The sequence below is a fragment of the Telmatherina bonti genome (genome assembly GCF_933228915.1).
Source record: "Telmatherina bonti genome assembly, chromosome: 21".
NCBI classification, from domain to species: Eukaryota; Metazoa; Chordata; class Actinopteri; order Atheriniformes; family Telmatherinidae; genus Telmatherina; species Telmatherina bonti.
In genome coordinates, this window is record NC_136630.1 from 9,987,666 (window position 1) to 10,012,731 (window position 25,066).

Sequence of the window (25,066 nt, forward strand, 5' to 3'; positions counted from 1 at the left end):
TCCTCTCTCACCAAACAATGCTCTATCCATCCATCCCATCCCCTCACCTTCTTCCATTCACCTCACCTCTCTGTTGTCTCACCCTCCATCTTTTTCTTGACCCATCCACCCATTCATCTACTCATCTTTTCTTCTTATTCTCCTACTCCTTCATCAATTTCACTCATAAATCATCTCCTCCTTCATCTTTTTATCCCTCCATCTTCCCTCCCTCATCCCTTCTCCTTCCCTCTTCTTCAGTCATTTCTCAGTTTATCCTAAAAGTCACCCAACCTCCTCATCAATTCATCCTACCTCGTCCTCTTTGTGCCTCATCTTTCACCCTGTCACATTTCTTTCTCATCCTTCTTCATATCGTTCGTCTGTTTCTTTTTTCAGGTACCATCCGGCAAGTCTAATGGCGACTTAGGTCTCAGACATCCTAAACAGAACCCCCATCCTGTGTTTCCTATTTTTCACCTTCAATAACGAGACACCCCAGATGAGCCAATCGGAAAATTTTCATGCTAATCCATAACTTTGTCCACAATATGTAACCCTGGGAAACCGTTACACCATTGTTGTGTTCAGATCTTTTGCTTATCTGAATCATTCATTTCATTTTATGAATATACTTCTTGATTAAAAAAGATATTTTAAAGATTAATTTCTTAAATTAAATCCAATTATACAATTATTAATAGGACTGATAATGTATGTTCAGTTAATGAATTCACTTTAATTTTTCACTCCCACAATGTAACACGTTGACATTAATTCACAATAGTGTAGGTTGTTTTTCATGCAGGAACATGTGTTCAGGCTATTTCTTACCCGGCACCCTTATCACCATGGGATGTGTTGCCGTGACAACCTCAAAAAAAAAAAAAAAGAAAGAAAACACCACTTCCCCATTAGCCTCTTTAAAAAGTAAGTAAATAAAGATTATTTAGGGCCCCTAAAAAAAGTATACTCAATACTCAAAGACAAAACATAAAGTCACCCCCAATAAACACAAAAACAAATAATATACTTAATAAATTAAATTTATATATCTCCTAGAAATTTGATTGGTTATATTGGAGGGAATTTGGGCATTTTCACAGCAGTATGTGGCAAATAAAGAATGAAAGATGAAGAGTTGAGGGATTATGCTTAAATTGATAGAAATCTTGCTATTAACTCTGCTTTACAGAAGACAAAGTTCACCCTGGGTTTATCCTATTTTAAAAATAAAGAAACATGCTGATGAATATCTGGCAAATCTCAAGCCGGATCCGGAAAAATTCATGTTCTACTTGATAATTCAAATCCTCCCTGATTGGTTGAAGTGCCTTACGACAGCGACAATAGTTGAACATTTTTAAACTATCTTGTGTCACATAGCAAGCCCCTGTGTGAAGTTGGCAAAATTCCACATTAACAAACGTCACCTATCGCCTGGCTGGAGGCGGCCAGCAAATTTCGTCTCATCACACAAGTTCCATAGGAAACAAGGCAGTCCCTGTGTGTCGAGCTCATAACCGCACATGCCATCAGCTTATAATGAAAACAGAAATCAGGTGCAAATATCTGCCTTTAAAAAAGAACTGTAATGCTCTTAATGATTCTTGCTAAGAACTTGTAAGACATGTGGATGTAGACGTGCATGGGAGGCTGTTTTTCATCTGTGTTGCCATAAAAATATAGACATGTTTCTTTGAGTTCATGACTGGGTCAGTAATGAAAAAGGGAACCTGTTTTCTCTATTCAAAGACAGTGTCACAGTCTGTCAAGGTGATAAACTACCTGTACAAGCTTGCTCTGAATCTGCTAGTGAGGCTGATTACAAAGATGCGAAATATGTAAATGCAAACGCGTGTCAGAAGTGACTGAGGCACCTCATTCCTGAAGCTGTTCTCTCAGAAGTTTCCCTGCGACTTTCACTAAGAAAGAAATGTGTTTACATGCCTGCATTGGCAGTCGGCGCAGCAGAGTTACAGAATGGATAAATAGACCCATTTTGTTTTGGAGATCATAAATATCTCATCTAACTATAAGAGTATGGTGGTGGAGAGATTGGTTAAATATTCAATGACGCGAGGGGAGTAGGTGGAAAGTGAGAGATTTCAATATACCTCCATAAAGCAATAGACTGCAGCTGCAGAAGCAATATTCTCCATGCACAAAATGGCAAGTGCTTATGAACTGTTTTTGGCATTTGAAAATAGATTCTCAGCCCCATCTTCCCAAAGGGCCCCCTGGCCATTTTACAGCTTAATCAGGGCATTTGAAGATGGACTTATCTCACTCTGTAATACCACCCATTGCCCTCAGAATCCATCTTAATATTTTTTGGTACAGATCATCACCTAATTACCACAGACAAAGAACGGCTGGAAGGTACATCCATTAGAGGATGTAATGAGCCACTGGTAATGAGAAGAGTGAGTAAGATATAGGCATTATGTAGACATGAAATCTACTTATTAACTTAATGGAATCAATGCCACGCTGGTTTAAAGTACTGCCAGAAAGCACTGGAACAAATGGACAATGGAGAAAAAGATGTTAAGTTTGACTCACTTACAGTATCATAGATCATTTGTAAACAATAGTCATAGCAACCGTCCCTGATGAAAGACTATTTTCAACACAACTGCGACACACATGAATGCCAGGCACTTCAAGCAAAAGAAGAAGAAAGAGGTGCAATATTATTGAGCAGGTAATGACGCCAACAGGTTTACCAAGAATCAGACTTGAGGACCGACTAAGTGGATAAGCTATGTTTAATTAGTGGTCATGCTACATGTTTGTGACAGTGGAACTTGTCAAGAGAAGCCCAATATTTTCACATTACTAAAACTTTTAAAAAAGAAAACATGTATTAAAGTCTTTTTATGACTAATGCTAACTACTGTTAGCATTCAGTGGAAAAGCGCCAGTTTCCAGTTGCTGTTACTCTTCACAGAAGTTATACCAGCAGGTGACTGTGTGCTTCTTTCGGTCTTATTTTCCTAGAACCTTTCCGCATGTTTCATAGTTTGTTCAGCTGATTTGTCAAGGGGGGTGTTGGTATGTCCTCCCTCTAGTCACACGATTTTACACCATGATATTAGCTATTAGCAGTGGCTAGCAGTATGAAATACATGGAGGGCATGCTTGTAACTTATCAGCATCAACAACGAAACATAGTTGTGTGTTGTCCTGTACCTCTTTACCTGATGGGGCACTCCAACTTGTGCAAGATGTTAACATTTTTTTAAATTTGTGACTCTCCGCGGTTTTGGTAATGGTAATAGCGTGCTTAAACAGCGAGGCGCCAGAGACGCTACTTGGTTGTTTGCATTCAGTTTGCGCACCACCAGATGGGACTAATTCTCACACACTTAGGCTTTAAAGAACAGAATAAGAATAATTTCCTTTCAGACTTAATATAAAATTGTTCTGGTGAAATTTGAAGTGCCAGCACGTAACAGTTGCTTTAGCAACTAGCAACGTAGCAGTTGCTTATATGAAGTTACTTTTGTGCACCAAAGAACAATGTAGTATTTTCATTTGGACAAAGCAAATTTGAATCAATGAAAGAGTACAGCAGCACTGTCTTGCTGCTCATAAAGAAATAAAACACTGTTGCACCATGTGCATCTGGGAGCAGGATTAGTGGTTCAATCCCTTGCTTCTTCCCATGCGTAAGAACTGACTCACTGACTCCTGATACTGGACCAGTATCTTGACTGGCAGCTACTTTTAGTGTAAGTGCATTTGTGTGTGAATGGATGAATGAGTCAAGAACACTGTAAAGCACTTTGGAACCACTGAGCAAACCAAACCTCTTTACAATTACATCCCACTTACCTGCAAACACAAGCTTTGTAAAGAGGTCATGACAATAGATCCATCATCCGCTTTTTAATGACGTAACAGAAACAGAACATTAAAACGTATCAATTCTAAGTGAATCATTTAGATTTTTCCACTCAGCCTCCAGTTTGGTTAAGCCATTTTAATGACTATTTTTGCAAACTGCACTGATGCCGAGAGGTGAGGACGAGTGCAGCATTCAGCCAAAGGCTCGGCACATGCTGAGCAAACAGAGGCCAGGAAATGTTAGCTGGCTCTTACTGACATGCTGCTCGCCAAGACTGACACTGTGGGTGCCGAGTTGTGCAGCAAGGGCAATCTAACTTAGGGCATGAAGGATGGCAGACATCCTGGCACTACCACTGCTGTCTGGCATGTGTATGCGTGTGGATGAGTGTGTGCTGCCTGCAGGGGAGTAAGTGGAAATTGATGGTTGTGCAGGCAACCGAAGGGCAGCAAGGGATGTCTCTTCGGCATGATCCAGAGAGATGATGTACTGGACTCTGTCATACAGTCTGTCACGGTGGCTGTAGGGATGTGGACCCAAATGCAGGAGTCGGGAAGCCGGTATGCAGAAATCAGACATCATTTTAATCCATGGCACAGTGAAGGCCAAAACCAACAAATGAACCAGCAACACAAGACAAAAACTGTGGGGTATAAATACACAGAACACAATGAGACAGGTGAAGTAATTAACAAAATGAAACCAGGTGAACTCAATAACAGGAAATCAATGAAGCGAAACAAGAACCGAGGGAACTAAACAGGAAAACTACAAAATAAAACAGGAACCCTGAAAACAAAGCAAAGGGAAAAACCCAAATCATGACACAGTCAGACTTGAGTCAGAGCTCAACTCCTTGAAGATGGTGTTATAAACATGGTAGAGACACACTGAAATGTCACAGAGCTGGCTCGGTAAGGTGACTGCATAAAGAATAATTGGCCCATGTATGAGAGCTGCCCCATTTTTTTAAAAACATGCAATAGTATTTCGGCTCTGCTGACATACATTTTAGTCTTTTTCTGCACTTGTGCAAGCTTGGGACCAAGTAAAATTACAATGGGGGACATTAAGAAAACAATCCTTTAGTTGTAATGATGAATGCAAACCATCTGTTATAACAAATGGAGATAATGTGTTCATTTAAGTTCGGGAGTGGGGCCAACCACACCTCCTATCACCTGGCAAGCCTTCCTATACTCTCTTTACTTTCTCAACTTCCTGTTTGTGTTGTTTTCTCTACCTGAAACTTTCCAATCCCCTTTCTTCACATCTTCTATTCTGTCTTCCCATCACTCCCATCTGCTGTCTTTCTGTCCAGTTTTTTGTTTTTCTTGCTAGCTCTCCATCCCTCCTCCCCATCCCTTACCCCCCTTCTTTTTCCTTTACTCCTCTTTCTTCCATCAACCTTTGTCCTTCAGTCTTTTTCTATTTGTTCCTTTCCTCTGCTGCCTCTGTACCTCTCCCATTCCTTTTCTCTCACTTCAGGAAGTCCTGTTTCAGGTTCCACTGTGGGTGGGGGACCATACGGTGGTTTTCTGCAGATCCGAAACAACACTGTCCTCCTGAGTCTCCCTGACCGGCTCACTGCTTTGTCGCCTCAGATCCACTCCACATCCTCCTTTCTTCAACTTCATTAATTTACTTTAAGATAACACAGTTGTGGCGTGGTCCTTGCTTGTGAATATGGTGTTACAGAAAGGCAGAAAATCTCAAAGCACTGATAAATGGGGTGTAAAAAAGAAGAAATGTTTCTTTAAAGGAATAAAGCAGTACAGTTTCTGGAGCCTCGGCTGGGGGGAGGTTTGAACAGGGGCCTTTCTGTGTGGAGTTGGGATGTTCTCCCCATGTATTTGTGGGTTCTCTCTGGGTACTCTGGCTTCCTTCCATCATCCAAAGACATGCATGTTAGGTTGATTGGTTACTCTAAATTGCCCCTGCCTCTGCTTGTCTCTCTGTGTTGGCTCTTGGATGGACTGGCAACCTGTCCAGGGTGTATCCTGCCTCTTGCCCAATGATTGCTGGGATAGGCTCCAGCTTCCCTATGACCCTTAAATGGAAAAAGCTGTTAAGAAAATTAATGAATACAGCAGTTTTAAAAAAATCTAAATTTGCACAGGTTAAAAATAGCTTTGAAACTCAAAATACAAAAAAGTATGCAAGGTTTTAAATTCTGCCAAACTATATCTACTATATATTGTCTTTTTTATGTTTTTCTTTGGACATTTTTGTCTTTCAAGGGACACAGACTGTTTTCTTTGTCAAACACCACCTCTGAAAAGGAATCCCTTCAGTGCTTCTGTTGTCCAAAGGTAACAGCAGATAAGAAAAGATGCTGTACTGGTCACATGCTACACCACTGACAAAGCAATACAGTATGGAAAATGAATGCTCCTTCAGAAACCAGTGGCTTTGGTTGTGTATCTAGGCTGCTTGCTCTTTTAAGAAAAACTTGAGGTTATTTTTTACTTCCTACATGAGTCTTTCCATTAAACTGAAAAAATGCATGTTTGTTAAAAGAAAGACTTGCCCCATTAGGATGTGACGCTTAAAAAGAAGCCAAAAGCACTCATTTCAACAACTATGCATAACTTTATGGCTTTCCTGCTTTGTTTTTCTGACTCATTTTGATTTCGCAATGACATTCATTAAAGCACATTTTCGGAGAAGCTGGTACCCTGCTGCCTCCCAGGACTGAGAAATTACACTTCATTACCATTTCATAGTTTGTAGCATCATGTGACATCTGTGTTTTGTTTTATGGTTCACATCACACACTATCCAACTGGATATGAACATGCTGGTTGTTTTAGTAAGAAAATAAGATAGCAATCGGTAAGAGTAGTGCGAACACTGGACTTTCAGAGCACTGGGTTTCAGAGAGCTCTGAGAAGAGACAGGATGCAAGATAGTTGCTGAATTAGCCTTCATTAGGGGTTGCATAGATCTGCTAAAGTTTTGTAAGGTGACTTTAACTTTAAAGAAGCCACGCTGAACTTTAGCAGACTTTTTCAGTGAGGCACTCCTAACGACAGCTGGTTTGGCATCCATGTTGCATCCTACCTGTATTCTTGGCTATTTCTCCAGCATGTAAAAGTAAAAATCATAACTTTGCCATGATGACATTAAACTGGAATCAGACCCACTGTCAACAATGTGGTTTTACTGGGTCTGTTTGAAAGGCACATCTGTATCTGTATGCACTTATATCTGCAAAATGCCTGAAGCCTCTTTCTTCCTTCTCTATTTTCTTCTACATCCACATATATGTATGTATGTATATATATATATATATATATATATATATATATATATATATATATATATATATATATATATATATATATATATATATATATATATATATATATATATATATATATATATATATATACATATACATATACATGTACATGTACATGTACATACATACATATATATATATACATACATATATATATATATATATATATATATATATATATATATATATATATATATATATATATATATATATATGTATATGTATATATATATATATATATATATATATATATATACATATACATATACATGTACATGTACATATATATACATATATATATATATATATATATATATATATATATATATATATATATATATATATATATATATATATATATATATATATATATATATATATATATACATACATATATATAATTTTTTATTTTTTTTAATTCATGACCAGCGGGAGGTCATGCCTACAAAACAAGGCCCCACTTGATGTCTCAGAAACGCAGTTTGCAGCAACGAAAAACACGGCAGGTTATTTGAACATGATAAATTAGAACTTCGAGGTGAATTTCCTCAACAGTTCTTGGCTGCATTCCGACAAGCTTAAAGTATTGGCATTGAGATTCTGTCAGGCTATAAGCCTGCAGACTCCCGAATAATCTCCCCCCTCATCCGCAGATGTACTTTAAGTTTGCCTCTGATAAGACTGTCGGAACAGGGATCAATAGTTGACAAATCAATCTGTTCAATAACCTGGGGAGATAAGGGGCGCAGTGCAGTAGAGAGGATTTTAAAGTACTCCTCTCTTGCATTTCTAATGACACTTGGACATAACTTCAATGACACAGATTTCACATTAACTTTTATTGCGCTGTACATCGCTGTAGGTGGTTTCCTGCAACCAATAACTTTTATTGAAAGTCTAAACTCAAAAAGATACACCTAACCAATATGTTCATGAAAACCATGCATCCAAAAGCTCCTACTGGCTTGATGATCAAAGTAAATCCAACAATGATAGCTCAGTAAACTATTTCAGGTGATCTTTGAAAGCTTCTCGCCCATCCAGTGGATCCAAATGTGATTAATAATGGAACCTGCTGCTGTATTACTCATTAGTTCTCAGGTAGAGCTGCATCTGCTGTCGCTCATTCAGGCCTGCAGCCAGAGAGGATGTGTATCATTACCTACAATGTCTGCAGTGAAGCTGCTCAAATTCCATCATACATGCTTTATGTGTCACTTGGAGTCAAAAGGGATCCCTCTGCTCAGGTTTTTCTTTTTTTTTTTTTTTATTTAATCTTCCCCACCCTTATATGCCTTTCTAATAAGCCGCGGCATAGTTACAAAGTAAGATCATCCTTCAGCCTGAGGGGCCACATTTTTATTCCAATTACTACATTTACACAAAAAAGGGGATTATAGTTTCAGGGAACTATTTTAATACCAGGTGTGGAAAAGAGAAAAAGGGGAGAAAAAAGGATGTCAAATGAATTTCTTTGCTGAATGAATTCACAAATGCACCATGGCTGTGTAAATAAATTAAAAGTTGCCCTAGGCAGGCTCATTGAATCCATCTCTATCTGCAGGTGAGATTGCAAATTGTGAGTACAGTTATGAGGAGAAAAAAAAGCTCAGACATAAAGTTCACATTGCCATGGGTTTGTGTGTGAGGAGGAGCGATACAATGATATTTATGATGAAAGAAACAGAAATCAGCATTTTCATGAGGCTCTTGTGTGTTTGACATGAAACATGAGTGGCATCTAGGAGAATTTTTACTTTTTTTTAAAACAACTTCTTGATAAGTTTGGTGGTTGATGCCATTTCTGCGACAAAGTAAGTACAATCAAATGCATTTGTATGAATGCCTAAAATAGGAACGAACGGAAAAAAAAACAATCCCTCCCGCAATCACTCCCTTTTCAAAGCACAGAGAACTGCTCTTTCCTTGATACACAGCGGCTCCCAATGTTACCAGTTAGGATTAGGTACCATGAAGCTCCACATTAACAATGACTTGCTGCCCTCTACTGTTAGAAGACTAGAACTGCAACTTGTCAGGGGAGGGGAAAAGCAGTAGACTTCACCCTGGGTTTCAACAAGCATGTTGGCACAGAGGATAATGTCTGCTGCTGTGCAAGTAACTGGAATAAAGATCCTACCAGTGCAAAAGACCTTTAGTTAAACTGAGGTAGTCATGTGGTCTAATCTATAAGGCTGAGCTGATCCTCTGCACGCACATCTTCCTTTCTCAAATGTAGAAACTGTGAGAGAGGGTGACACATAATAACAGAAGATGTAATGAAATGGGAAACACAAACACATACACAGAAATTAACTAAAGTACTCATACAGCTCATATTGAAGAAAAATATACTTTTTTTTAATAAACTTAATACTCCATTTGCGATTTATTTAAACAGCATTGTTTGGATAATTGATAACTTCTATTTTATAATTATTGTGATGACGCTGACCTGGTTGCTGGGTTTTTTGGTAATAATACAATAATATACCACGAATTTGAATCAAATTCATATCCCCAAATGATGTTGACTGCAGTTTTGACTGTGCTCCTAAATAATGCTGCATTAATGTTACTCATAAAAGGCGATAAGTCTGGAAATATAAGTGTGGTCTTGTCCACTACTCCGTATTTAGTAAATGCATCCTCAGATGAACAACAGATGATATATTACCCTAGTTTATAATTTATTCAGCAAAAACTGAGTCAAAACGTAGAAGCAGCGTGTCAAAAAAAAAAAAAAATTTTAAAAGGACTGTTATTGCTTAAGAGGCAGGAACTGCTTGTTCTTGATTAAGAGTTAGTGCCTCTAATAGTTTTCTGATCTGAAGCATCCAGGTGTTTATTAACAAAAAAAAAAAAAAAGGAGGAAAGACATCAGCCGTGTTCTCCAGGTTATGCTCTTGTAGTTAAGGGTAGTCTAGCCATTTGTTAGTTGTGCAAGCATGGAGACATCACCTGATGCACTGAATACTTCCTTGCTCCTTTCCCTCCATGTATGAATATATAACAATATTGACATCATTAACTTATTATTCCTTTTCCCGCAGGTCTTCCTGAATAAAAAACAGTGGTGCATGTTGATCTGTCTATCCTGTCCTCTCCACTCCTCGAGGTAGATGGCTGCCCTCCCTGAGCCTGGTTCTGCTGGAGGTTCTCTTCCTGTTAAAGGGGAGTTTTTTCCTTCCCACCATCGCCTCATGCAGCTCAGGATGGGGGATTGGATAGAAGTCAAGATTTGATGCAATCAGTTGGTTTCTATTCGCTACGCTACATATTTTGAATTGGCTTGAACTGATGTTTTTGTAAAGTGCCCTGAGATGGCATTGTTGTGAAGTGGTGCTGTACAAATAAAGCTGAATTGAACTGAATTGAAAATTCTCAGAGAGGTCATTTTGGAAACAACTATAATTTTAAGGCCATTTGCAAATATATTCACATGAAAAAAATGAAGAAAGTTACAAAATTTGTCAGGACTGAACATCCCCAGCCCTTAGATCTTACTGCAATGCTGAGAAAACCTGCAGAACGGAAAAGAAATCACGCGCTACATCTCAGGCTCTGCAGGCCTCAACTAGAATGTCAGAGGATGTCATAACAGTAAAGTTAAGAAAAAAAATCTGAATAAACAAACAACAAATAAAGTTAATGAGTCAACCAAACAACAGAAAAATAGAACAGTGTAAAAGTAATTATCTGTAAACATCAATAAACTCTTCTCAACTGGTTCTTACATGATTTAGATGCAACATGAACACAAACAAGACCCAATAAAAGAGGATGTTGTGGCAACAGTAAACATCCCTGTCCTGTGGTTTTTAGACTCAAGGTTAAAGAAGAGAGCCTGATAATGTTGCAGACAACGAAACAAAACTCCGGAACAGTGCAGGAGAGTTTGGTGAGTTCTTGTCAAGGAGCTGCTCTCATGAGTGATCCAGTGTAATCACTCCCAGGCCAATCAGCGGCCTGCATTCTGTAGACGTCACATTTAAGGCTCAAATTACCTCCCTGAAAAACCTCAGCCAAGTTTTTAAGGAGCCAAGTTGAGGCGAGCAAAAGGCCAACTAAGAAGTGAACACAAAAAACAAAACTTTAAAGGCAGAGTATGTAAGAGTATGTAAGATTTCAAGCCGATTCTTTCCACCACCAGGTGGCAACCACCAGGTCATGAGCAAAACCACAAAACTGCTACCTCCACAAACAACCACAGGTTGGCAGTAATGAGCAAAACTCACCCCTCACCCCTCCTCCTTGCCAGCTCCAATGAGGGCAGGAATTGCTTGTGAGCTGTAGCTCAGAGCCGCTCTGCAATAAATGGGCTTATACTCCCCCTACTGGTGGAAAAAAAGTACTTTTTTTTTACTGGTCAGAAAACATTCAAGAAGGGTCTTTGTCATTAATTAAACTTGTAATTTAATAACACATCAAATATGGACAGACTGGAACATACATGTTTAAAAAACTAATTATGATTGTAGTCATCTTTTTAATTTATTTATTTTGAAAATATTGAAAATCTTGCATACTCTACCTTTAAAATAAAGAATCTAATTTCTTTTTCTTACGTCCGTATATACTGTATCTGTATACTCATATATACCTTTGGAGCAGTTCTATAGTATTCAAGGTCATCTTTATTATTTGTAAGAACTGAGTGTGGATGTTTTTATTAAAGCCGTGTCTTCTCGCTCCTTTCCACTGCTACACCAAAGACTGTCATTTTCCCAACAGAGAGGAAATCTCAGCCCTGCTGAGATAAACAGTTTGTTTTGTATCCCTGTACCTTGATGAAAATAGGTTCAGACCATGAACAAGTGCTCAGACAACGAGGCGTGATGGGACGAAAACCAAGTCTTGTGATTAACCTGCGCTCGAACCACTGAGCTCTTTCTGAGAAATCCTCCACTGAAACAAAACGCACATCATCTTTAGCTTTGACAGGCATGAGGCTGCTGAAAATTTAAAACCCTGAGTGAGACGCGTCCAGCAGTACATGCACAGGGGGTACGGCCTGCGAACATGAGCAGACAGAGAAGCAAGCAGGTTAATTAAAAAGGCCTTGCTCTGGCGTTTCCTGTCTTTATGAATGTAAAAGTGGATCTCCAGGGAAACAGATGGGAGATGCCACTCAACCTTGTTTGGCTTGTGCAGAAATCCTGGTGTAAATTATTGACAAAAATCAATGTATTTGAAACTTGAAGCCAGTATTCAGCCATTTAATGAACTCGGTTCTAGACCAGACATCTATAGGAGACCTTTCTACATTTACTGCATTGCTCCTTTCTGGTCTAACTTTCTCTAACCGAATATATATATGCATAATAAATTACACTGCCAAACATAAACATAAGAAATAAAGTAAACTGCCTCCCACCAAGCGTACCTCACTGTGTAGCAGGATCGGCCTATTAACTGAGCTCTCCCGCTGCAACAGTACATTGATTTATTTTTTGTCAGTTTGTGGAGATAATAGATGAGAATTTCCTCAGTGTGAACATTTATATACTTAAAGGCTTATTACTCTGGCTCCCTTTGGATTTATCTGTTTGGACTGTAAAAGATAATTGAACTCATAAGTCAGCGTGAGGATATAATGTGTGTAAGTATCAGAGGTGTCTGAAAAGAATCGCTTTTGCTTTTTACAATGAGCAACCCTGATTTCCCGTCAGTCTGGAAATGAAGAAAAGCCTGTCAGAATATTCAAAGCAAACTGTTCTGCAGAAAAAAAAAATTTGTGTTTATTTGTGATCCATCCAATCTCCCTCAATCTTAAAATCAACCCTGTAAATAAAGGTTCAAAGCTTGCTCCTGGACCATTGTATAAGCATAAGATGTCTGTCCATGCAGAGCCGTCATCTGGGATAAAATCCATCCCATATTGTCTTTGGTCCGCGAGAAAGAAAAAAGACTAAATAGAGCAGATAAACAGCTAGATGGAAGCAGAGCAGGCAAGACTTCTTTTAAAGCATGTAAACTATGATAACAAAAAAGGACTATTTTAATTGGATTAAATAGAGCTTCATTTGCCTGCTTATCTTCTTTCTCTGCACAGCAGAGCTGCCTCACCCAGAGTCAGCCCGACATTGGCTTTTAGATTAAACCTGAAGCAGTGACACAAGCTGCTTAAATGTGATCCATTTGAAAAGATAAAAAGCATCTAATTACAACAAAATTCAGGGTGTAGAATCATATGAAAGGCAAGGAAAGATCAGGCAAGACAAGGCAAAGCAGAGCAAGGCAAGTTTATCTGTATAGCACGTTTCATATAAAAGACAATTCAAAGTGCTTTACATAAAAACATTACAGCAAGGTGCAGAAAACGTTGAAAACAAACAAGTGAAATGTTTAAAAGTAATCAAAAGTGATAGAATAAAAAGAGAGGGAATAAAAATGCTTTGAATAAAGCTGGATTAAACAAAGACTGGTTGAGAGGTGAAGCACAGGTGTGGGTGCAGAAGCATTGGCTGAGGATAGACTCACTGATGGCCTTTATTGGATAAAAAAATTATAGTTTTATCTGTTAAGATTTTATATTTTCTTTATCCTCACTGTAATTACTCAAGCCGATACACAAATCCACAAGAGTGTCGTCCTCTGTAGTTTCTGTTAAATGTAGACACAGAAAAGATTTGTTGACCTCATTTAAATTTGGTTTAAAACCCTTGAGGTCACCAAATAAACCTCTCTGGAAACAGAAAAGTGTGGATGATTAATATTGTAGTCCACACAGTTCTGGTTTTGTCCCTGCTCCAGATCCACCGGCTGAATATGGTTTTTGATGATTAAAGTTTATGACAATGGTGTAATGCTCTTAAATAGACTAGTTTTATTATGAAATTAATATTATACCCTAGCTGCCTGGGTAAAAAAAAAAAGAAAAACAATTATCAACTATCAGACACACCTGGAGGATTTTATTTCAGCACCACTTGCTCCATTTGCACACTGAATCTTTAAAGGAGGCCACAGCAGGTAGCACTTTGCTTTATAAACTATAGAAGACACTTAAGACTATGTAAAGAAAATGATTCTACTTGTATCTCTTCCCTTTGACACAACAGCATGTGGATGTTTGCCCTGAAGCGCTCATTTGACGAGACTGCAGGCTTGTTGTCCCACATCAGGAGTAATTAATCATCCATTTGTTCAGAAAACTGCTTAAATGTGATTTGAATCTCTCTAAGTTATTATTCATAATCAAGTGGGTCACTTGAGAAATGAGTGCAAACAGATTTCAGATTTCTTTATTATTGTTTTCTGATTAAGTCTTTTGGTGTTTGGTTTCCATGGCTCTGTCTGAATGTCCACACTACTCCCAATATACTGTAGTCCCCTTTAAAGTGGCTTTTTTATTGACCTTTTATTTTTGTAACACACTTCACCTTTAAGAACAAATGTAAGAAGATTAAAAAGAAGACATTGGAGACCCAATGCTTTTATTAAAAATGCACTTCCAGGAAATAAAAGAAAATGCACTGCTGATTCCTGTCCTCATATCTTGTTTGCAAATTCCAAAACCAGCTGAGACAAAGTTTTAATTTGACTTTATGTGAGCAGCTTGGAAGGCTTGGAAAGGAGAACAAACATGAGTATTAGAACTTGATTCTGCTCCTGAATGCACCTCAGTAAAGGACAACATGCATCACTATGAAAGCAATCCATGACACAGATGTCAATCTGACCTGCAAAGGTCGTCAGTATCTAGGAGCAACTAAGGTATCGTCTGGCAGAAGCATTGTGGCTCCATGTTTCTATTCAGAGACCACTGTGCAATGCAAGAGATGAATACACAACCGTATCCATCTGTTCTTATGGAAAATTCACTGGATGTGCTTTTTCAAAGACATAATTGTGAATGAAGTCTAACCAAAATAATAATAATTAAAAAAAAAAAAAACAAAAAAAAAAAACCTTGGTAATGAACAGTCTCCTACTTAATATTCTTTACTGGCACAAGAATCTTCATTGCATTATGTTTTGTATGATGAGTGCTCTGGTCAAGAAAATGCTAAATGAATAAAATGTGTGCTCAACTGAGAAATAAATATATATATATATTTTTTTTCAGATGTACCAAATCCTTAATTTGCTGTAGGGTTTGAGCAAATTACTTGTAGAAAAACCTCTAACATTATTTAGGCAAATATTAGAATATCCCTTTGTTTTTATTTTATAAATTGATTAATTTGCATAACTGTTTCTCAGTAAATGATTGTCTATGGAATATGTTATTTCTGAAACAATAGCTCATTTGTGAATGAGTTCCTCCTGAACTCCTCGCCAGTCTGTTTAAAACAGGAAATGAGAAGTTAACTTGAATGAGAAGTTAAACATTTTTAAGAGACATATATAATTCCAGCAGCCTTTGAGGCAAAAACTGAGAATTTAATGTGTCCATGTTTGTGTCTCTTCTTTCTGTGAAGTCAGACACTGATTTACATTCAATTAAATTTGAGTGAAAAACCCAGAAAATATTGCAATAAAGACATAATATTCCTGTCCAATATTATTGAAGTACAGATCAGTATCACATTGCGGTTTCACTGTTCGCCATGTCAACTTTCAATTGAAACATAGACATACATAAGTATTTGTCTGCGCAATCGTAATAAATCATGTTGCTATATGAACATTGTCTCTCGCCACTTGCCGTAGTTGACTATAAATTTTCTGCAAACCGGAAGTACCGCCCCTTTTCATCCCCTCATTGGCCGACTGAGTGAGTTCGCTATTCTCCTACAATGATCGTTACTATTACAATCATCATCCATCCTCTTTTTCTATAATAAACACACAAACACGGCTCTGCTCAATTGTTGTTTTATTCAAATGAAATAACATGTTATACATATTTTATTTCTAAACGTTTTATCAAGTATAAATTGACTCCCATCTTTCTCCCTCCGCAGCTATCAGTCCGCTGACACGGCAGCATGGTGAGCGTTGTTTCTCATTTAAACTCATTAATGACTAAATGCCCATGGTCTTTATCGTTATATATAGTGCTAACAAACGTACAGAAAACTGGAAGAATTTAAAATGACTCGGCAAGAAGAGGCCTGAAAAGCGTGCTAATGCTAATAGCAATGGCTATTAGCATTAGCTCGATGACGCTCACACGAGCCACCCGGCTACAAACTACACGCTGAAAAGCACATTTGTTTTGCTATTTAACCTGGATACTACTGAATACGACTTATATTTGCAGTTGCAGTGCATTAAGATTTCTTGCCATGGTTTCACACTTGAGCTAAAGCTGGCCATTTTTAATAAGTACGTTTTGCCAGAGGCAAGACGTCCAAACATCACTGGCTGCTTGTGCCCTTGATGCATTCACACTCTTGCAAGAATAATGATGGACCAAGTGCTGAGTTTTGCCTGTTGACAGAAACTTCAGTTCCACCGGTCCACTAACAACAACTCATTTGCTCGCAGCTTATCTTTATTTATTTGTTAAATGCTAACAGTCTATGTTCTTGTAGCCTCGCAAGATAGAAGAAATCAAAGATTTCCTGCTGACAGCCAGGAGGAAGGATGCCAAGTGTGAGTTAAATATCTATACATTTTCTTTATGTATCATGTTTGCAGGAAAGCAAACAATTTGTTTTATAAGCAAATAACCGTTGAAAATCACAGTTTAGTGGTTTACATGAAAATTATACATTTATTTCTATAGAAGCATGTCAAGGAATCTTTAGTTAACATATGTTCTTTTCTCAGCCGTAAAGATCAAGAAAAACAAGGACAATGTTAAGTTCAAGGTGCGCTGCAGCCGGTACCTGTACACGCTGGTCATCACAGACAAGGAAAAGGCAGAGAAGCTCAAGCAGTCCCTCCCACCAGGTTAGTTTAACCTTTTTTTTTTTTTGACTGCAAAACAACTTTGTAACTGATAAACACACACTTTCATAGTGTAGAAATCAGTACTTGGCCTGTATAAACATCATGCTGCATGACATTACATTTGCATGCATTCACTGTTAATTTATAGAGTTGGCAAATTATACAATATTAATCGGACAATTTGAAAAGACAGAACTTAGATCAATTTTTTTTTAAGAGTCCAGACATATCACGCGGCGCTCATTTTCAGAGACCTGATTAGTCAGAAAGTAGTGTTTTCAATATTCATTCTTGTCCAGAGCAAAACCTGCTCCTGAGCAAGTTAGCTTCCGAGCGCAAGTTATTGTGTTTAACCCAAGTAAGAAGTGAACCATCTTCATCAGGAGTGTCAAGCTCTGGTTCTTGATATCCACAATTCTGTAGGTTTTCCATAATAACTAGCTATTGTGCTGAACCTCACTGACTGGTGTGTTGGAACAGGAATAAATTAAAGTATGCCTTGTGTATTTGAGATAATCCTACTTTAACACACCTGAATTAACTAAGTGTCTCATTAGGGGTCTAGCAACAACCTCGGTGAGATTTATTAATGAGTCAGGTGTTTTTGAGTAGAAACGAAGACATAGGGCAGTGGTACTTGAGGACCAGGATTGAGAAACATGGCTATCTGTATTCGTTGTTTTCTGCAAGAAAGAAAATGGCAGTTCTTTTAAAGTTAAATCCAAGCACGCTGATGGTAAATATGGCAAATAATAGAAATCACATTTGTATGTTTACATGGGAGTTTTAATTCCGAATTAAAATAATTCTGCTTTAAACAGATGAAAAATGACCTTGTTAACACTTAATTCCTAATGTTAATTTCTAGTCGGAATTAAACTTAATTCTGATTTAAGTGGCTGGTTTATTTGCGTTTTAATTCCAAACTATTTAATCCCTGTCGTGTAAACATTAATTCTGCTCCAAGTTAATTCCGGTCGTTCTGCACATGCTCATTACCTTGTCCTGTCCCAATGACGTGCGTTTTGCCTCCCGTGTTCGGTGCTCTGTCTTCTCCTTCTCAGTTGCTGCAAAAAGTAATGTAGTATGCACGTGTTAAGCTCGTACTTTATTATAATAATAGCAGCAAAACTGGTAATTATGTAGTTTCTACAAGTTACGACTGAGAAGACAAGAAGCCGGGAGTCTTTTTCTTTCCAATATACGTTGTACGTCACGTGCACCCTCTGTCCAATCAGAACCCTTCCCAACCTCACGCTCTAAAGAGGAATTAAGTGAGGACGCATTTCATGTAAACCGAATTATTAATCTGAATTATTTAATTCCAAATTAAAAAACATCATGTAACCGTTACCTTTATGTATAAGGAAATATCATAGTGACTGATCCTTTAGAGCAGGACTGAGCAACTCTGGTCCTCGAGAGCCGCACTCCTGCAAGTGTTAGGAGTTTCCCTTCTGCAACACACCTGACTCAAATCATTGGCTAATTAGCAAAGTAGTGCTGAGTTAAACGTCAACCTCTGCACAAGTCTGCTAATTAAGTCTTATGTGTGTCAGGTGTGCTGCAGCAGGGAATCTCTAAACCAGGGATATTCAACTCGGTCCTACGGGGTCCACAATCCAGGAGGTTTTCCATGTATCTTTGTTTCTACACAGCTACGTTGAATTATTGAGTCTTTGCAGAAACTGATTCGCTGTTAGATCTGTTTAATTTGATTCAGGTGTATGGAAGCAGAAATGCACGGGAAACCTGCTGGACCGTATGACCGAGTTGCATATCCCTGCTCTAAACACTTGAAGGACTTTGGCCACCGAGGGCAGGAGTTTGTGTATTAACTTGTAGATGTTGGATCTGTTGTGCGTGTGCAGAATGTCACTGTGTGGGTAGTGTGAGTGTTTACCATCTGAAGTTGCTTGAATCAGACAGTGGAAGCACATAGCTACTGTTTGATTATCTTTTAGAAGAAATGCTGAGAAAAATGTTCACTTCTGTTAAAGAGAGGTGGGCATACACTAGTCAGAAAATATTTAAGATTGTGTCAGTATTGGAAATTGTGAGAAGTTTTAACAAATAAACATGCATTGCTGAAGTGTGATCATCTGAGAAAATCATTTAGGTCAGAATGACAACATTTATGAGTTGAGAGCATTCACCTATTCACGTGTCTTCCTTAGACGGTCTATGATGTTTGTTTTTGTTAAAGGCAGTTCAGAAAAGCAGGAGAAACTAGTTAGAAGGATCAGGGTTTTTTTGGTTTGACAATGCTGGAGATGAAACAGAAAGCCATCTGCAAGAAAGACCACCAACAGCAGGAGGAGAGGACAGGGCACGTCTTGAAGTAGCCAAGATCTTTTAGTGTCTGCACCATCTTGTGCATCTCGTTGCACATTTCATCACACACCTTCGACAAGGCTGTTGTGGAAACTTAAATTCACACAATGAGGGAACATGTTCTGCCAGGACGCTGGGAGATTTTCACACAGCGCCATGTCGTCAAGCAAGCATCGTCCTCTGGAAAAAGACTTGGGCTGTAGATCATTGATTTTTTACCCAGGAGAGAAAGATTACTAGTGTGTTGGTATGAACTGAATGAAGGTTGATATGTGCAAAATCCACTTAAACAGTGTCCTGTACAAAGAGAAAAAGTAAAAACTGCCCAGTAATGCTCAGTTTTTACCTTTTTGTTCTGATTTATGAACACTGTCTGCAGCCTAAACTGCTGTTCACAGCCACCCACAATAGTTTGAAACTTGAAAAATTTGTTCAGTCTGAATTTTCTGGGAAATAACCTTCAGAGTGCCACAGAAAAAGAGAAACCAGAAGCTACTACTCATTCACTCTGCCCTTACATTTTATTTACTTAAAGACAAAAAAACAAGTTGCCTGAATTACAGAAACTTCCCACGTTTCAGAGAGAAGATTTCCAGAACAATTTAATGAAGCATGCTGACATGATGGGGTTGTCCAGTTTCTGAAAGATGAATGTAGACAATGTTCAGTGAGATTAAATGGAAAAATACTTTGTGTGGATTGTCAGTATTCATCAATGTTCTAACCTGATATCTGTCTTTGCAGGTCTTGCTGTGAAGGAACTGAAGTAAATCCAGGATGTACAGATCATTGTAATAAAATTGAAAAAAAAAATCCTTTGTTCAGTGCTGTCATTCCCAGATTAATTGCTGCTCGCTAGCTTTCTGGCTGAAACATGGTTCAGAATTGAGAACCAAATGTGCTTTTAGCTTTCCAGTAGATGTCAAACTTCTTGATTTATTCCACATTAATAACCTTAGTATATCTTGAATTTAATGTAGAGATTTAAGAAATATTTTATATTTATCCTTTGAAAGAATTAATGTAATTTTAAGGCAGCAGTATTTTAATGTTTTAGGGATAGAAACCTTTAGGAAGATTATACTTCCAATGTGTCTGAACAATATCTATGTAGATTAATCTGAGCAAACGATGTGAATAATGCTGAATCTAGGCCCTGTAGCTGAAGGTCAACAAATGCATCAGACTTGCATTTGTTCTCAGATTTATGGCAAAATGCACCTCAACTGAGATGAGTCAAATCACTGAATTGCTTTTTGTTATTTAAAGAAAAACATGTAAGATAAGAAAAAATACATTTAAACTAAAATCTGCAAAGAATATTTTAGTAAAGTAAAATGTTATGGTAAAATGATCACGCAGATTATTATGAATGTGGTCCAACTAAATATATTTGTACAATAATTCTTTAATCTCAAACAATATTGATTGAATAATTGATTGGTAGCTACACAAGATAAAAGATCAATATTATTACTTGTCATGATGTTGTACTATAATGAAGACTTTAAATACAAATACTTGTTAAACCAGAAGCAGAACAGACACTTTAAGTTTTGTTCTTTAGTGGTTCATTATGCTGGAGAACAGCCGGTAAAGCTTTAAGAGCTTAAACGTTTAATTTTAAAGCTAAATTACATTTTGACCTTAAACTTTATTTCTGACATAAAAACAAGTTTTCATCATTTAATGAGTAGGTCTTGAACTGTGTCCGCGTCCAGGTGTGCTACGGCGGACTGTAATTGTCACCACTGACCGCTAGGTGGCAGTGCAATATAATTCTAAAGACAACTAAAATAAAAAACTGTTAAAGAGTAAAAACTGACATTTAAAACAGATGATCAGAAAGCTGATGTGTGTGTTTAATGAAGCGTTTTATTCAATCTCCCTTCCGGATTAATTATTCCAAATGTCTGGCAGAAACCTGTGCGCGCGTCTGGATCTCCTCGTGTCTCCTACTCTCTGCGCGCGCTCCCGCGCTCCTGACAGCGCCGTCTGGAGCAGCTGTCGGCCGGATAGTATCTGTGGGCACACAGACGTGAAGACATGGGAGCAGAGTGACTTTTGCTTTTTGAGAAGAAATAAATAAACCAGACACCCCCGTTTTACGTCAGCGGAGGACTTTTATGGGTCTATGTTTTTCTCCCCCCCATGTGCGGCGGAGTGGGAATTTCCACACATGAGCATGTTTTATCGTTGCCTTTGTTTGATGTGAGACTTGATTAAGATCTCCGGCAGCGGACCACACCGCCCGCTTCAGGACTGAGAGGCTTATTGAGGCTGCGACCCAACTTTTTTCTCCGGGCAGGGATGTCTTTGGCTCGGGTGGATTACATTGCGCCCTGGTGGACTTACTGGCTTCATAATTTCCCTCACATTAACCTGAGATTTCAGGCCATTGACAAAAGCTTCCAGCCTGGAGATGAGAACTACCAGCAGGTCAGTGGAGGGGAGATGGGATGGAAGGAGCTTTATAACAAGCTCAGTTAATGGCTGCATAAAACTGGGGCACAACATGCCTGCAGGGTGCCACACTTCAGTTTATGGCACTATTGTTTCTCTTTATAAGAATCTTCTTTTATATTGTTAACACTAATGTGTGTGTCTCCCTCCTACTTGTACCCTTAAATATCCATCCCTGCTGCTTTAAGATTCAGGTTGCATTTTGCATCATTGATGGAAAAAGTGTCCCATAAAGTATCTGAATGTCTTTCAGTCCATTTAAGTGGCACCAACCTTGAATAATGTGTCATTTATGCCTTGCTTTGGTTTTACAGATCAGTAATGGTTGATAAGTGCTGTCACATTAATTCTCTGCAATATTACACCACTGATGCTTCTGTCTGGGAACAGCATATATTCAGTTTGTCAGTGGAAGCAGAGCATGCATATCTGAAACTGCTTTCCACTTTAGTCTGGCAGCATCTTTCTATTTCTTTTATTTATAAGTGTGACAAATCCACTGTCTTTGTAAATACTTAAGAGGCAGGGAGAGGACCACGAGTCAAAGAGGTTTCTCATCGAACTCCAGAGGCAGTGGCATGACTGTGAAACACAGCTTTCATTTGAGTTGAGGGTCAACTTTTGGATGACTAAAGACCACCTTGTGAACATTATGAATCCCATAAATGTGAAAATGTTTTGGTGTTAATTTTTGCAGGTTTGCAGATCGGTTTGAGTTTGGACAAGAAATGATCCTCCTGTTAACTCGCTGCTGCATTTTAATGTTAAGGTCTCGCTTCGGTGACCTTTGCAAAGAAGCAACGATGTGCAAATAATTAACTTTTGTTGTAAAATAATAAGGAAATTGATTTGCATCTTTTTTTTTTTTAGCTCAAAACAAACCAAAACATTTTTTATTTTCAGATTCAGTTCAAAGTTGAGATGCAGCTAAAAACCGAAGCTTGCTTGCTTGGAGGAATGTTTTAATGACAAAGCAACAGGAAATGACCAAATCAGTGTTTGGTTTTTTGTCAGCGTGCAGCTCACTGAACCTCAACCAGGACATCTGCTGTTTGTCACACTGACTCTGTGATTTTCTGCAGGATTGAACAAAACCTACCAGACTGATTTGAAACTTGGTGGAGAGGTAGAGTTTTTTTTTTTTTTTACAAATGAAGAACTCTTGAAATTAATGCCTCTTCATTGCTGAAGCACCACCAACGGGTTTGAGTTGGATATGCCTTTAAGCACACTTTGGACAACGTTTTGCAACTTTTTTTTTTAGCAATATGTTCACCATGTGATCAGTTAGGGTCAATTACATTTTATTTACAAGGCACCAGTTCATGAAAACAGGTTTGGATATTCAATCCAGATAGATTCTGGTTAAGTTAACTTCATTGTGATTTTGAAAAACAAAGTGGTGAAAACTAATAGAACCAGTAGATCAGACGAATTAGTTTTCTTTGATGCGATCCTCCAGGCCAAGTTTAACTATATTTAATTTGACGTATTTTTAAGAAAAAGAAGCATTTATTGCTGCTTTGACTAGGTGGTTTTATTTTTCTTCCTTGGACCCATCTTGGAACTGTTGTGTAGAAACCAGCACCCGATCAAATGAGCCTAATAAAACCAGACGTAATCAGTCAGTATGAGTCCCTCCTGTGGATTGTCTACATGCACTAAAATCCATCTTTAGCTATCTATCATCGGACGCTAATCAGTCCAAAACGTATGTATTCCAGCTACAAATCAGTATGTTAAAATGAACATTTTGATTGTCTCATGATTATAAATCTTGGAAGATCCCAGTTGCGCCCTGAGTTAGGCTTTTGAATCAACAACCCCCTCAATCGTTACGTAAATACGTTTAACTTTGACTGAAGTTTATGAAATTTGTGCAGAATTTTTTAATGCCGAAAGCAAACAAACTGTGACGGTTGCTGAAGGTGCCATACAAGAAGTTAAGACGTATTCCAGATCTATAAAACGCATTTGGAACTTTGTTTTTACATTTTGCGTCAGCATGGCTGGTGTGTCCAGCTCTGGTCCTCGATCCGGCAGGTTTTCCATGTATCTCTGCTTCAAAACGCCTCACTCAGATGAACTTGTTATTGTGCAGAACTTCATTTGCCAATGAATCCGTCCAAGCCCGGTGTGTTGGAAAAGGGATGCATCGAAAACCGGTGGGCCCTTGACGACCCACTTCTGACACCCCCCAGTGGGAAGAGTAACAGCACGACACCACTGGGAAGCACTGGAAAATGTTGTCCTAGTCTGATAAATATTGATCAGGCTGCTGGAGTTTTGAAAGCAAAGCTGACAAGTGAGATATTGTAAGAATGGAGAAGAAGTCCTCCTGCTCAAAGTGCACGTTTTGTTCTCAGTGATTTGGCTAAGTTGCAGTATTTTCTGCAAGTTGTTGAGTTGTTTTTACACATTCCTTCTTGTTGACCATTGAACTTGAAGTCATTATCCATTTTTAAAAAAATAAAATAATAACACCATATAAAAATACAACATCAAACTTATAGAAAGAAAAACAAAGAGATGCTTTAATAGTATAGTTTTTTTCTCAATGGTTTTGTTTCCAGTGACTAAAACTAAGGCACTAAAATATTGACAAATTTGCTCCCATGGCCTTCCCTTTCCACCTTCCTCCTTCATACCAGCTTCAGCCCTGATGTCTTTTTGTAGAAACTATTAAACATAAGCTCAATCTGATTGGATTTAGGATGCGCCGACATTAAAACTCATGGTATAAGGCTTTTTTTCTCCTTCATGCTGCCAGCTTCAGTTCTCAGTCGGCTTGTAGATGAACAGTCAGAGCTACGTGGTGTAGGAGGGGGAGGATGGTGTCTCTCAGCAGGTGAGAATCACCTCTTCCAGAGAAAACCGTCAACTAAACCCAGTCAGCGAGTGTGAGGTAGGAATTCCCTGTCAACTTCTTTGATCGGAGGATTTTTTTTCTCCTGCTGCCTTTGCTGGAACAAGAAGCAGACTTGGACGGTGTCGCCTGTCTTTCTCAGATATATATCAAGGCTTTTCCCTTTATGTTGTTGATACATGTCATAATAGCATGTTTGAGTTGATATGAGGCTGTTTAAAGCATAATTTCTTATGTACTTACTTCAAGCTGCTAAATTTAATTTGGATCTTCTGAATGAAAAATCCTTGGAACAGCGGTGTTGCACTGATCTTTGACATTCTTGCACTTATTCTTGTTATGAATAATACTGTGAGTTATACTCGGAGTGGATGCTATAGATGGAATTTACAAGCCAGAATTGGCCAGTAAACTGTTTAAT

At 38.2% G+C, this 25,066-nt stretch overlaps 2 protein-coding genes across 2 annotated transcripts in view; both read left to right on the forward strand.

The window, feature by feature from the left end:
• Positions 1-15,804: 15,804 nt before the first annotated feature.
• Positions 15,805-16,987, forward strand: rpl38 (ribosomal protein L38; the record flags this gene model as incomplete). Its single annotated transcript, XM_079261121.1, has 4 exons — positions 15,805-15,858; positions 16,049-16,075; positions 16,622-16,682; positions 16,860-16,987. Exons 2-4 carry the CDS (start codon positions 16,073-16,075, stop codon positions 16,985-16,987), a joined length of 192 nt encoding a protein of 63 aa, XP_079117247.1. The 5' UTR covers positions 15,805-15,858; positions 16,049-16,072.
• A 4,432-nt stretch (positions 16,988-21,419) lies between these two features.
• ttyh2 (tweety family member 2) overlaps positions 21,420-25,066 on the forward strand; it is a gene marked incomplete at its 3' end in the record, with an annotated part of 73,999 nt that continues 70,352 nt past the window's right edge. Inside the window, exon 1 of the mRNA XM_079260388.1 lies at positions 21,420-21,755. Coding sequence (XP_079116514.1) covers positions 21,627-21,755 — 129 coding nt within the window. The 5' untranslated portion in view covers positions 21,420-21,626. The remainder of the gene's footprint in view (positions 21,756-25,066) is intronic.